Genomic DNA, 14,205 nt, shown 5'->3' with positions numbered 1-14,205 from the left:
TGTGTTACTATTAAAAGTAAGAAAATACATACAGTATGTGTGTGGCTTCAATAGCGAAAGTGGGAGGTTTGACAACTGCAGTTGAAACTGTGAAAGTATGCGTCATAGCTGTCGCAGTCCTGTGTGCGTGTGTGTGTGTGTGTGCATGTGTTTGGATGTGGAGTATTGAAATCAGTCCTTTGATGGTTCAGTTTAAATGAGTCTCACGGGACTGGAGATTCCTAGGATTAACTCTTTCTCTACCAGTCGCATGTTCACAAACTCAAACACACACACACACACACACACACACACACACACACACACACACACACACACACAAACACACACACAAACACACACACACACACACATAATGTGAATAATTTCAAACCTGAGTTGGCCAAAGCGATGGCTTTGAGAGCTACAAATTCCTCCTTCTCTAGCTTCATAGTCTTGTATTTCTTGACCAGCTGCAGGATGGCGTTGTTTAGGTCCAGAAGTCCAGCAAGCTTCGACTGGTCTTCGTCCATTATGTAGTCCTCGGCATACACCAACTAAAGCGAGACACAGAGAGGGGGAGAGGTTGCAAATAAACATGCGTTTTTATATATTTCATTAGGGCAAGAACCAAACATAAGGAGAAAGATGCTAACCTTGTCTTCAAAGGACAGGGAGCGGTACACAACACGTAGGATCAAGATCTCCATCCATGCACTCTGCAGTAGGCTCATCTGATCTGCCAAAGACAGCGTAGAGAAACCTGAGGACGATTGAGACAGAGAAGAAAAGCAAGAGTTGTTAATTAAAATGTTTTAGCCCTCAAAGAGACAAGCATTGTGGTATTACTATTATTAAACTTCTATACAGATAAAGTACATCTAAGGGGGAGCAAAGAGAATGAAAACAAGAGAGAAAAGCTTGTTTTGAAGCCAGTGAGAGGGTCAAGATGGGCTCTTCTCCCTTCCCTCCCTGCCCACCCTCCATCCATCCATCCAGTTGACCAGAGACCTCCTCCTCCTCTCTCCCATGTGCCCAGGGCTGTTCTCTGGGGAAAGGCAGGCCTTATCTCCCCCTGACACAGCCTCCATGGATCAATGCGGGCCATCGCTGCTGCACCGCTCAAACACACACACTAATTGCTGCAATGGCCTCAAAACCCCTGCTTTCTCCGGTGTCAATCCATGTCTTTCTATTTGCCTACGTCTATATCTGTCTGCCTCTCCAATCGCAATCCATGACTTTTTTATCCGTCAGTGTCTATCTACGATGGACCATCTGGGTGTCTGATTCTGGTTTCACCTTCTTTCCATCCATCTTGATACATCTCGGTCCACATGTTCTGGCTGTTTGGGTGTCTGTCTGTTTGCTTTGTGCATTTTATCTGTGCTCTCTCACTGTCTCTATTGAATGTCTCTTTTTTCTGCTGTCATTTTGTGTGTAATATTTTTGCTTCTTCATTTCATGTCTTTCGATTATATTCTTACTTAGGTGCACTGGACTCTCGCTTGTTGTCTCTTTAATGGAACACCTGCCCACTCGCACCTTTCCTCACAGCTGTCCTCTCCTCACACACCTGTCCATTCACACCTGCCTGTCTGCCTATGTGTGTGTATTTTGCTGTGTGTGCCAGCCTTAGTAGAAAAAGGCAAAGACAGAGGCCCATTTGAGCACACCTGTCAGACTTCTCTGCAGCCCTCCAGTCTGCGTGTGTTTATGTGTGTGCGCATGTTTGAGAGGAGCATCCTGCCAGGAGAAGCAGGCAGATAAGAAGGAAGATGTTTCTTTAACATCTGCTGCCCTGTGCCTCCTCTTGAGATGGAAGGTGTGTGAGAGTGTGTGTGTGTGCTAGTGTGTTTGTGTGTGTGCATTAGGGGCTCTTATCTCACAGTGTGTTGATGGGTATGGCAGGCGTCTCATTATGTCCAGGTTGCAAGCTATTGTTGTTTGTAATGTGCTCTAATTCATTCTATCTACAACTGTTAACATCTCCAACATACACACACTCACTCACTCACTCACTCACTCACTCACTCACTCACTCACTCACTCACTCACTCACTCACTCACTCACACACACACACACACACACACACACACACACACACACACACACACACACACACACACACACACACACACACACACACACACACATAGCACAGCACAGCACAGCACAGCGAAAGGAAGAGCAGTACTGTTGCCAACTGGCAGTGTCTTCCTCTACTTAATGAAATCATCAGAAGGGATTAGAGGTGAATTTCTTAAGGGGGTCTTCATGCACACACCCACATGAACACGCATATCTCATTCACAGAGGAAGATGTCTTCAGGGGGTCCTTAGGACTTCAACACTCATCGTGGGCAGGGGAAATAAGCATGGGCACTGCTAAAATTAACACACACACACACTTATTGAATCTGTTTAAACCCTGGGGTCAAGTGAAGAGCAAAAGACATGAGTAAGGGGTTAATATAATTTAACGGTGTCACTGGCTGTGTGTTTAAACTTGTGTGTGTGCTCTGGCATTGGGAGCAACACGCAGAGTTCAATCAATTGGTGCACATCCCTCTGGTGGAATTTGATACGGGGCATGTGGGGGCACACATGGCTCAAAAAGTGGGCACACACACACACACCCACACACACATGCAAAGTACACGTAAAGTGAAAAAGCACACTTGCACAAACACACGCACAAAGGAAACACCAATAATTAAAACCCTGTGATTATTTTATTGAGCGATTATTTAAGTGCAGCTTTTCTTATTGAGGTACACCAATGATTTTTATCAGGACGCGGTTTGTGTGTGTGTGTGTGTGTGAAAGCAGTTTGTGTGTGATTTTGTGGATATATGTATGCATGTATTGGGTACTTAATAATAATATAATATACAGATGTGTACTGTAAGTGTTGTTTCATCAGCATGTTTGTCTTCTGTGTGTATGCATACATTCCCATAGATATGTTTTTGTGAGTCTCTGCGTGTGCGTCTCTATCTGTGTGTATTTCCATGTGTTTGTGCGTATGTGCGCCTCCCCGACCCCCTCCCTTCCCCACCAGCCTGTCTGCGCTGTTCAGCCATCCAATGCCTCTTATCTGTCTGATTAATAGGCGGCCAGCTTCAGGACAAATTAATTAACAGATAACGCCATCTCTCCCTTCTTCCCTTCCTCCCCTCCTTCTCATGAAGCGATCGATACACCAGAAGAAAAGAAACATCAATGGGAATTTAGTGCTGATGATGGAGAGAGAGAGGTATTGATGGAGGGAGGGAAAGAGTGAGGTGGAGGAGGGAAAAGAGGGGAGAGATGTTTGAAGGAGGTGGTGGTAGGAGGGGTGGAGACCTTTCTTTCATACCTGTGATTTCACTTGACAAAAGAAGGTTCCCTTTTTGGCTCTAATTACATTTCCTTTCTGCCCATTGTTGATAAGGCATCTCATACAATGTGTGGGAGTTTTGAGTGTGTTTGCGTATGTGTGTATGTTGTATTGCTTGTGTTTAATGTGGTGATGTTGGACTGAGCTCAATGTACAGACATGTACAATGAAAATAAAGTTTGAAGCTTTGTTTAAACATATCAATATACACTATAAAGAAGAGAAAACTGACGTCAGACCTGCAGGTAAAGCCATTTGTTCTCCTGGAGACCATTATTGTATATATGCCTATGTCTTTAGTATGAGTTCCACATCTTCTGTGCTTGTGTAAGAACAGGATACCTGGGCTAGGTTTCCTTTTCTAACGAAGCATACCTGGCAACATTAAGTAGTATAGACACTTCATTTTTAGGAGACAGGATTGGAAATTAATTTTGATTTTACTAAACAGTGTGTACATAATTATTGGGACTAGGTAAGAGGTGCATGAGGACAAGTTAATGACCCAACTATGTATTTGTTTGGGCGTGTCTATCTATGAAGGTACAGAGAGAGAGTGTGTGGTGTATATGTAGGTTTGTGTGTGTGCCTTACATTGCTCTGACAGAAAGAGGCTGCAGTGCAGTCATGCAGACTTAACCTCTACTGCCTGCTCTTGTGCGCTCTTTTTTCTCTTCCCTTTGCTCTATCAGACACACATAGAGACAAACACACACACGTCGATTCCCGAGCCACCCTGCGGCCTGTTTGTCTGCCAAATGAGTCCTGACTGCACGTTTACACCCGAGACAGCACAACAGTCTGGCACGCGCGCACACACACACACACACACACATACACACACGCGCGCTGGCGCGCACACACACACACACACACGCACACACACACACAAACAGGACATCCCTCTCTCATGCCCCAGTTGATATAAAGACACACACAAACACACATATCCAGGAGGTCTATATTTGTTTTCTTGTGGTTACAGGGCAAATGGGAACCAGTTAAAACCAACCGCGATGCTTATGAGAGCATGTGCAATGTGTGTGTAGTTTGTGGCATTTGTGAAGCAATTTGTATGAACGTGTGTGTTTGTACGATAGTGCCCATGTAAATCTACAATAACTGTAGATGTAGGCTGTTCTGTGTGTGTGTGTGTGTGTGTGTGTGTGTGTGTGTGTGTGTGTGTGTGTGTGTGTGTGTGTGTGTGTGTGTGATTGTGGATTAATGTGACAGGTGTGAAAACTAGTTGCAATGTTAAGCCTGTACATAGACTTATCTTTATCTCAGCAACACAACATTTTCTTACACATCGTATTAAAATGATTTCAAGACCTCAGTCTTTTCTTAAATAACAAATACAACTCGACCTGCAGGCAGGTATCAACTGGGTCCAAGCCCTTGGGCAACTCGGGCCCGGTGACATGCGGAGGTTATGCAATTCGGACCTGCAGGTCCACTGGCACAACCATAAGGCATAACGCAAGTCGCATCTTGAGCGCAGCAAGGATAGTAGTTTGAAAAAAGAAAGTGCTGCTATTTGAAAAAGTAGATTTTGCGGTTGTTCATATAATGCATGCTTTACTCAATTTTGCATAAGAGGCCAAGCTTGTGGCGTAAAAAGGTACATGCAAAATGTCATGCTGATGGGACTCTCGGCCAAGGACGAAAGGGCGAAAATGGGTTTTGAATATTTTTTGCATGGTTTGTGTGTTTTTCAATTTGCGTAATAGCACCAACAAATGTCCGATCGACCTCTACTTTTGCACAGAGCCTCAAATTCCCATGGAATACTACTAATCCGACTTTGATGTTAATCTGACTAATTATTGCGGAGATATACAACACCTGTTTTGACTACAACAAACAGGAATTTCTTCCTTTCTTACTCACACATGGTTAGAACTTGTACAATTCTTTTGATAAGTTTTCATCAAGATGATTAAAGGATAATTCCTGCAAAGTTGTGGTCTGTATGCCGAGATTCACGTAGCTTCAGGAAACGCCTGAATGTAAGAATTTTGAATGTGCAAGGTAGGACGTGGGAGTGACAGGCAAAAACCCATTCAACTTGATTATAGAGCCACCTGCTGGTGGACATGTCATTTTTGGTGTCTGCCGTACGTGTGAGGGTCTGAAAAAAAGTTCAAAGTTTCACCTCCATAACTTGTATGGATGTAGGCTGCAGTATGAGTTTTAACGATGGAAAAAATAAATAAAAATTATTGTACTTATTGTACAGTGTGATGGCATGTGGCAGGAAAGATTTCCTGTATCTCTCTATGTGCCCTGCGATAGACTGGCGTCCTGTCCAGGGTGTACCCCGATGTCAGCTGAGATCGGCTCCAGCCCCCCGCAACCCCGACAGGGACAAGCGGTTGAAGATGAATGAATGAATGATGAATGTCTCTCTGGAGCAGCCAGTGTGAGAAGGTGCTCCGCTGTCTTACCACTGTGTGATGGAGAGGGTGCTGATCATTGTCTATGACGGCTAACCGTTTGTTCAGCGTTCTCCTCTCCACCATGGACTCAAAAGACTCCAGCATGAGACCAAGTACAGAGCCAGCCTTCTGGATGATTTTATCAAGTCTGTTGGTGTCACTGGCTCTGATGCTGCTGCCCAAACACACAGCAGCGAGGAAAATGGCGCTGGCAATGACCGACTGGTAGAAGATCTCCAACATCTTGCTGCACACCTTGAAGGATCTCAGCTTCCACAGGGAATAGAGTCTGCTCATCCTCTTCTTGTACTGGGGGCCACGCTGCTGCTTGAGTCTCGTGGCCCCCAGCCCCCTCGGGCTTGGACCCCTAAAAATGTTTATCCTCAATGTAATTTATTTCTGGGTACCTATTGTAGCTGTATGGTTGTGTATCTGAAGTCAACATATATTTTTTTGAAAAGATCAAAACATTCAAAATTTAGTTTTATCTTTTCACTAAAAATCTATTTTATTTGTTTTCGTTTTTATTGTTGTATTAGCTCAATATAACAAGGGAGAGAGTGTTTCCTGGTGAGAATGTGTGTGTACAAGACCGAGGTGCTGCCAGCACAGAAGCAGGTCAGCTCAGTGTTGCTGGACCTCATTTGGTCTGAATGAGCCAACTACCAACTTAACCCCCAGTGTGAGACTGTGGCATGGACAGAATAGGCCAATAGCGCTTGGGCAGTCTGTCTCGCATCGTGTGTATCTCAGAAATTCTAACCTTCAAAGCAGATTAGGGGGTAGAGATGGCGCTGGTGTTGATGGTTGGAGGATGCGATCATGATGTGATATTAATATGCATAAATTCAGAGGCTTGTGAATTCATTTTCAATATTACTTTTCTGGCATTTTTTTTGCCTTTGTTGGAAAATCTGGAAGCATATGGAGAGTAATGACGAGGGCTGCAACTAACCATTATTTTCATTATCAATTATCGATCGCAGAAAATAGTGATAAAAGTCCATCCCAATTTTCTCAGTCCAATGTGATGTCTTTAAATGTCTTGTTTTGTCGGTCCAAAGCCCAAAGATATTAAATTCCCACCCCAGATATGTTATTAGTATTTAAAACTATTAATATTTAGTTTGACATGTTTTTAAGAAAAAAAGTAAAAAAAAAAAGAAAAACTTAGAGAAGAGGCTGGAAGCACCTATACTGTTTCTCCCTCATTGAAGTTTTCTGTACCTGGCCTCACCCCACCCTCCACTGCTAGTGCTCACATTTGTGATTGTGTTAGGTTGAGAGTCGTTGGTGACTACATTCTAGCTTCTACCAGACGAAGTTGACAAGCAGGCCCAAGGTGAAAGAGAAGAGGACAAACAACCCATCGAGATGACTTAACACATTAGAGAGAATCAGCCATAGGCCTACATGTTTGAGCCGGCTTCAGACAGGGGGTGGCGGGGTAGTGGAGCCCCTTGGGAGGATTGCTGACTCGCTGAGTGTCCTGAAACTGGCATCAGCCAGACCCAGACTCAGTTGAAGAATCTGTTGTGCACTAAAATCAGTGACTAGCAGACGTATCACAATGGTAAGTCGAGTGAGCTTCTTTTATTTGTAATCTGTTGTTTGTTAGCTTGTAACTGTCAGTGGCTGACAGCTACGATGTCAGTGTTTTCTCTGGGTACTGACAGTCCGCTCTGCGCTGGAGGTTTCAGGTTTCTTTCCCGGCGTTTCAAAATTCTTCCCTCTTCAAATACTGTTTCACATATTAGACAGCGTTTGGTTTTACAATTTGGGACGTACCAACTAACGGGATAAGTTTGAATTTCAAATTTCAAAGAAGTGCACAGACATCTCCTCCTTCAGAAGAGGAATTTGATAAAAGTCAGATACTCAGATACAAGTCAGAAAAGTCGATGTCAGACATTTTAGAGGCCATAAACACATTTTTTTGTTTAATATGATATAAAACCTCCACATTTAAGAGATGAAAATATATTTTTATGCTATTTTTGCACGAAAAATGACTTGAGAAATTAATTGATGATAAAAAATAGTTAGCAATTATTTTTCTGATGATCGACTAATTGATCAGTTGGCTAATCATTGCAATTTGAGTAATGACCTGCAAAAAAGTCCCCAGTTGACATCAAATCAGGGAAATTGCCACTACATTGCAATTTTAGACAACAAGCACTGGTTTCCTTTTAGAATTCAATAGTTCAGTCATTTAGATGGTGTGTCTTCTTTCTCATACGGTATAATGTTTTCTCAACCACATTTATGTAGGTCCTTTGCCTCCTAAAACTCCCAAAAACTAGGTCTGATTTTAGTGGTTTTGCATCTTGGCTGTAGATGAGGGCCTCTGTTTATGACTGTTTCAGTGACTATTTGAATTGATCAAAATATGCCTTTTAATCATTGCTTTTAATTAAATATATTTTACTGGCGTGTTAAGCTGACTATCTGAATAGAAGTAGGTTTCAAAATACTACAAAATACATATGGTATTCCATCTGCACACTTGCAGCGGCTCTTGCACTCTTTGAGCACCTGCTTGCTCTGTTCGCAGTGACACTGTGTTCTGTCCTATTTGATCATGGCCCCAGGACACATTTAACAGGAAACTTCTCAGTCTGTCGCAACAATTCAACAGCAAAGACTCACACACTTATCAAGAGTTATAGGTCTTGAAGTTGCAAGAATAAGCTTCACACATTGTCATAGAAATGTAACACAGTACAGCAAAACTGAATTCACACTAAGCACAGTTAGGGTAACTGGATGTTTACTGTAAGGCCTGGCCTAGAGCGCTTCATTACACAAATGAGTAAAAAGCACATGTAGTGTCCAAGAATAGTCATGTAATAAACGTGTAATAGACATGCAATAGAAGTTATCATTTGAGACATTTTTTTCTCTGTTGATACTCAAAATCTAACAAAAGTCACCATCCTCTTTAATGTCCTGTAATTTTATAGTAAGGATACCTTTTGAAAAAGCTATTAAGAGCTCTGATGTATACTGTTTTATGATCGTCTAGTCGCTCATCGTAGGTGCAAGGAGAATAGCAGATTGCATAGTGGATGTGCAGTATGTACACGTATTGTGTTCCGCAGGGGACAGATTTAAGTCTTCTGGCCCACTGAGATAGAGATTGCATTAGGACACGTGAAGTGTCCAACAGTTAGGGCACATAGGTGCCCTGCATTTGTGTGTGTGTGTGTGTGTGTGTGTGTGTTCTGTATGCAGTCTGTGTTACGTGGCTTGAGTGCTCTTTCTCATACCATTTTCTGTACGTGTTCGAATTTGTGTTAGTGTGCAGTGCATATTGTTGCATGCTGTGCAATGCAAGTGCTCCCTTGTGAGGCTTTTTGAGTGTGTGTTTGAGTGAGTGTGTGTGTGTACATTTCAAACTGTTTTGTACCATACGGCCAGACGCCGGCCCAAATGAACACGGACCCCCTGTGATGGCTTTGGCCAAGCTGAAACAACACACACAAGACAAACGCACACGACAAGCATGCTGGCAAATGGTGTCACACACGCACACACATCCACCAGATGACCCAATTACACAGAGATGCGCAACGAAATGGAAACAAATCTACCCAGAGTATCAGCTAATTTAGAGGGGCTTAAAGACACACTCACACACAGGGCACACACACACACATACACACCGACATATATAGCCACTAAGTTTTAAAAAAAAGTAATGTGTCAAGTGGCGTTCATATTATATGAAAGTGCAAAGTTAGTTTTATCTTTCACTGACAGAAAAATCGGGTTGCTCTATCAATAAATCCTTTCAGTATATCAAAAGCGTGTGTGTGTGTATGTTTGTGTGTGTGTAGAGATGAACAGAATGGAACAGAGTTAATGTCAATTTATATCCTCCCTCAGCATCCATTTTTTCTGCATGCAAATCTATGTGTCCGTGCCACAGGTTTGTATCATATATCTACATCTAACTCTGACAACACTGTTGTATCAAAACAGGGGACAAGAGAAAGAAGACCAGTAAGCCTGCACACTGTGGACAATGAAGCCCATGTTTCCATCACTCAATATCCTGTTGTTTGTATGATCCAGCCACATTTACCCTCTACTGTTTTTTTCACTCCTATCTGTTCAAGTTTTATGGGTTTGTTAAGGTTAAGTTTATTTTAATAAGGGAAAAAAAAACCAATTCAACTAATACTTCTTTGCTGTAAAAGAAAAACATTAAAAGCATACTGTCACTACAAAATGTGTTTTGCTGATTGTTCCTTCACTTGGATGTTTGACCTTCACTGTAAAGAATGATGTACGTGCACAAGTTTGATACGATAAGGCTGTTTTCACATTCATCTGCTGAAGGAAGGGAAGTTTCTCTGTGCTCAACTTAAATACCACTCTAAGACGTGTCAGTTTGGAAATTAAAAAGATCAACATACTCAGAAATTCTGGATTTTCAAAATTTGGAAGGAGTAAATGTCATATTAATCCTTTACAATGAGATCATTGATTGATGATGATTTTAATTTACTGATTTTTTTGCTCGTGTGACTCTACTTATCTAACAAAAAGTAATAGCTGACACACAAGCACAAAGACATGAATTTGGTACAATATTATAAATTGCACATGCAAACATGCGTCACACTCACCTTCATCCCCTCTTATTTTGTTGGCTAAATATATTTTTTCAATTTCTTTCTCATTTCCCCTCCCCCTCTCCTTCTACCATATCCCCCCTTTTTTCTCTGAGCGGCCTCGGGGAGAGTAGAGCAGTCATAGGGTTGCAGTAGCCTCTAATCAGTGTGAACAGCAAGCTAATTACCAAACCCTCAGCCCTGGCTGACTGTTAATTGCATACATTAGACACCATCAGCAGCACTGCAAGATTAACACTTAAAAATCTTCCCATTGCAGTAGTGGGGATGAGTGCTCTGTGTGTGTGTCTAAGTGTGTGCTTGAAAGAGAGAGTCAGGGGGAGAGAGACAGAGGTGGAGAGGAGGGTCGTGTGCTGTATTCTCTGTGTGTAGTGTGTGCTGCCTCGGTGGTTGCGGGTGCTAATATTTAACACTTAATTAGACCCAAAATGGAGACACGGCAATAGAGAGATGTGTGTAGAGTGTTATGGCTGTTGCCGTGGCGGGGTTGCTTGGGTGGGGGCAACCAGTCGTCGAGGGCAACCCCAAGTCTCTGTGGAGACGACAGATGGAGTGACATTAAGAGCATTGCAGTGGAGGCATTTCAAATAATAAAATATCAATATTTACATTTTAATTACCCACTTCTAGCTCCGCCAGGGCCATGTCAAGGAGTGTGTGGGTGAGTAAGTGAGTGAGTGAGTGAGTGTGTATGTGTGTGTGAGTGTGTGTGTGTGTGTGTGTGTGTGTGTGGGGGGGGGGGGGGGGTGCTACAGCTGTCTCCACTGGTGCCATGTCTTCTTGTCTCTATAAAGTTAAGAATGCTGCTCAAGTGACAATGATCTGCTCTGCTTGTCTTGGTGAAATAAATGTAGTGTATAATAACTAATTTCTACACAATTTTCTTTATTCCAAAATTGTTTGTCACATCTTTCTTTCACTCAGTCCATCTCATCTTCCTCTCTCACCCTCTAACGTTACAGCCTGTCTCTTCCTACTTCGACACAATGCTGATGCAGGCAGGAATGACCACTCTGTGTGTGTGTGTGTGTGTGTGTGTGTGTGTTTGTATGTATTTATGTGTGTGTGTGTGTGTGTAAACATGTGCACAAAAATCTGTCAAGGGGAATTAACTGTGTACACAAAACTGAGGGGCTTAGGCACCAGCCCTCTCAGTCTCTCTCTCTCTCTCTCTCTCTCTCTCTCGCTTCTCTCTCACACACACACACACACACACACACACACACACACACACACACACACACACACACACACACACACACACACACACACACACACACACACACACACACACACACACACACACACACACACACACACCTAACAGACAGTTTGGAAGATAAATATCACTGAGTTGAAAATTAAAAAAAAATAAAGGAAAAAAGAAAAAAGAGGACATATAATGAACATTTGCATGTCTAGTAAAAGTACACAAAACCTGGTAACATACTGATTTACTGTTTTGTTTTGATGATGTTTTGTCACTTATTCAAAAGTGTTGTTTGGAAACACACTAAGACACTGACTGGACCTAACATCAAAATCCATTTCCCAGGGAAAGTCACCCCATGTCTGTAGAGACAAAAAACACACAAGAATGAGTCCCTTTCAGGCCATTGGCAGTATCCAGTATGTCAGTTGCATATTATATTACCAAGTACGTTGCTCTTTACGTTGTCAGTTGGCAACACTGTGTATCCGATCACCCATTGTTTGACAGTTCTCGATATGGAAGAAGTAGAAAAGAGGAATACTTGCTGGGGAAAATTGCCTAGCCAGTGGTTAAATTATGTGAAGGACAACTGGGTCAAGATCAAACAAAGGTTTTAAGTCAAATTATCTATCCATCTATCTATCTATCTATCTATCTATCTATCTATCTATCTATCTATCTATCTATCTATCTATCTATCTATCTATCTATCTATCTATCTATCTATCTATCTAGTCTGTGATGAATTCATTTCCCCAGCTTGTTCAATTAACTGTGTTGCAACAATCTATTGATCTCTTGGTGGATTACCTTTTCAGAACAATATCCTGCCATAACATATTCTCCCGAAAAGACAAAATCCATAGTCTGAGCATCAGCAAATTGGGCAGGAGACATTTTTTGTTCTTAAATATGATTACATAAAAACATTTGTTACCAGCCGTGACAGTGACATTGGTATTGTTTTAGCCTTCAGTCTGAGTGAGTGATCTCTAGTTTATTTTGTTATTGTTACATCAAAGTATACACATGCAAATTTACAAATATTATAGTTTAAAAGAAGTGAATTGTTGAGTGGGCATGTGACATATTCTTTTTTTTGTAAAGCACTTTTGTGGTATGAACAGAAATTTGCTGATTGTGGCTTTAAAACAAAACCCAATGGTCCCAGTCCAAGCCTGGTGTCCGTGTATGAGATTATGAGACTGTGTTGATTCTATTTCCCTAATCCCCCGTAGCATTCCATAGAGAGAGGACAGCAGAAACTCCACAGGGATTAATTTACCATTCACAGATAAGAGATATGGTTTTCAATATCATCTTCCAGGACATTGAGAGGAAAGGGCTCAACAATTGAGCAATGTGGAGAGAGAGAACAGAGAGAACAGAGAGAATGAGAGAGACATTCACAGACTGAAAGAAAGACAGAGATGAAAACGAATGTGCACAGAGAGACAACCTTCTCTCCGACAGCATCATGCCTTAATGTCCTAGCTTGAAGACACGAACATTAGACCTCATTCCACCTCCTCATCTGGGCCTGAAAAAGCCTGGGCTGAAAATCCTAATTAATTGTCCAATAGTGCTGCGGGGTCATTATGCATTGCAATAAAGAAGCGTGTAATTATGAGATTTAACAGCCATTACCAAGGCCAGGAACTCATATGTCATCATCAGCAACCAAGCCAATGGTTTGGTAGGGCTATGTGTGTGGCTTGATGGACAGCACACACACATGCATGAAAGATACAGTTGCATATGTACATATAGTTGTGCATGCATATAATGTTTAGATACATCAGAGAGAAATGTGTCTGCTCTCGTAAAGGACAACAAACAGTTGTAGGTAAATACACATGCATGCATGAGCCTAATAGGGGATCCCAAGCTAAAATGCAGGGGAGAACACACACACACACACACACACACACACACACACACACACACACACACACACACACACACACACGCACGCACGCACACACACACACACACACACACACACACACACACACACACACACACACACACACACACACACACACACACAGACATACCCATCAGTCTGACCCAGACAATAAGGCAGCCAGCTGTGATAGCAGCCTGCAGATGAAACATCCTATCAAGATTAAATAGACACAAAAACACACACATTATTACTGCTGTGTGTGTTTGTGTGTGTGTGTGTGCGTGTTCTGTGTGTGCATGTGAATGCGCACTGAGGCACTGAGACCACAGACATGGTCCTCGGCCACATAGCAGATGGGAAGTGACACACTTGTATAAGGAGGAAGTACTGTGTACCAACACACTATACAATTTCAATCATTGAAAACCCAACTAAAGCAGCAAGAAATAAGACAAAAAATGAATTTGATTGGAACTGGGAGTTGGAAGTGAAAAAATTAAGTAAACGGACAGATTTAAACAGTGTGGCATGGAAAATGGAATTACAAAGCAGTAACTCAGTAAATCAAAAAGTCTGTTGTAGGAGTGACCTAATGCCTTGAGGAGTGGTATTATACTTTTGATCATACAACATCCTGTTG

General features: G+C 42.1%; 1 protein-coding gene across 2 annotated transcripts in view; it reads right to left on the bottom strand.

Moving 5' to 3' along the window:
* The window catches only part of esrrga (estrogen-related receptor gamma a), a gene marked incomplete at its 3' end in the record, with an annotated part of 63,732 nt that overhangs the window by 4,036 nt on the left and 45,491 nt on the right, over window positions 1-14,205 (bottom strand). For both annotated transcript variants that reach the window (XM_083913699.1, XM_083913698.1), the window contains exons 6-7: window positions 636-742; window positions 374-536 (exon numbers count right to left, since the gene is read on the bottom strand). In XM_083913699.1, coding sequence (XP_083769825.1) covers window positions 374-536; window positions 636-742 — 270 coding nt within the window. The remainder of the gene's footprint in view (window positions 1-373; window positions 537-635; window positions 743-14,205) is intronic.

This window comes from Echiichthys vipera (assembly GCF_963691815.1).
Source record: "Echiichthys vipera genome assembly, chromosome: 1".
NCBI lineage: Eukaryota > Metazoa > Chordata > Actinopteri > Perciformes > Trachinidae > Echiichthys > Echiichthys vipera.
This window is presented reverse-complemented; position numbering and strand designations above follow the sequence as displayed.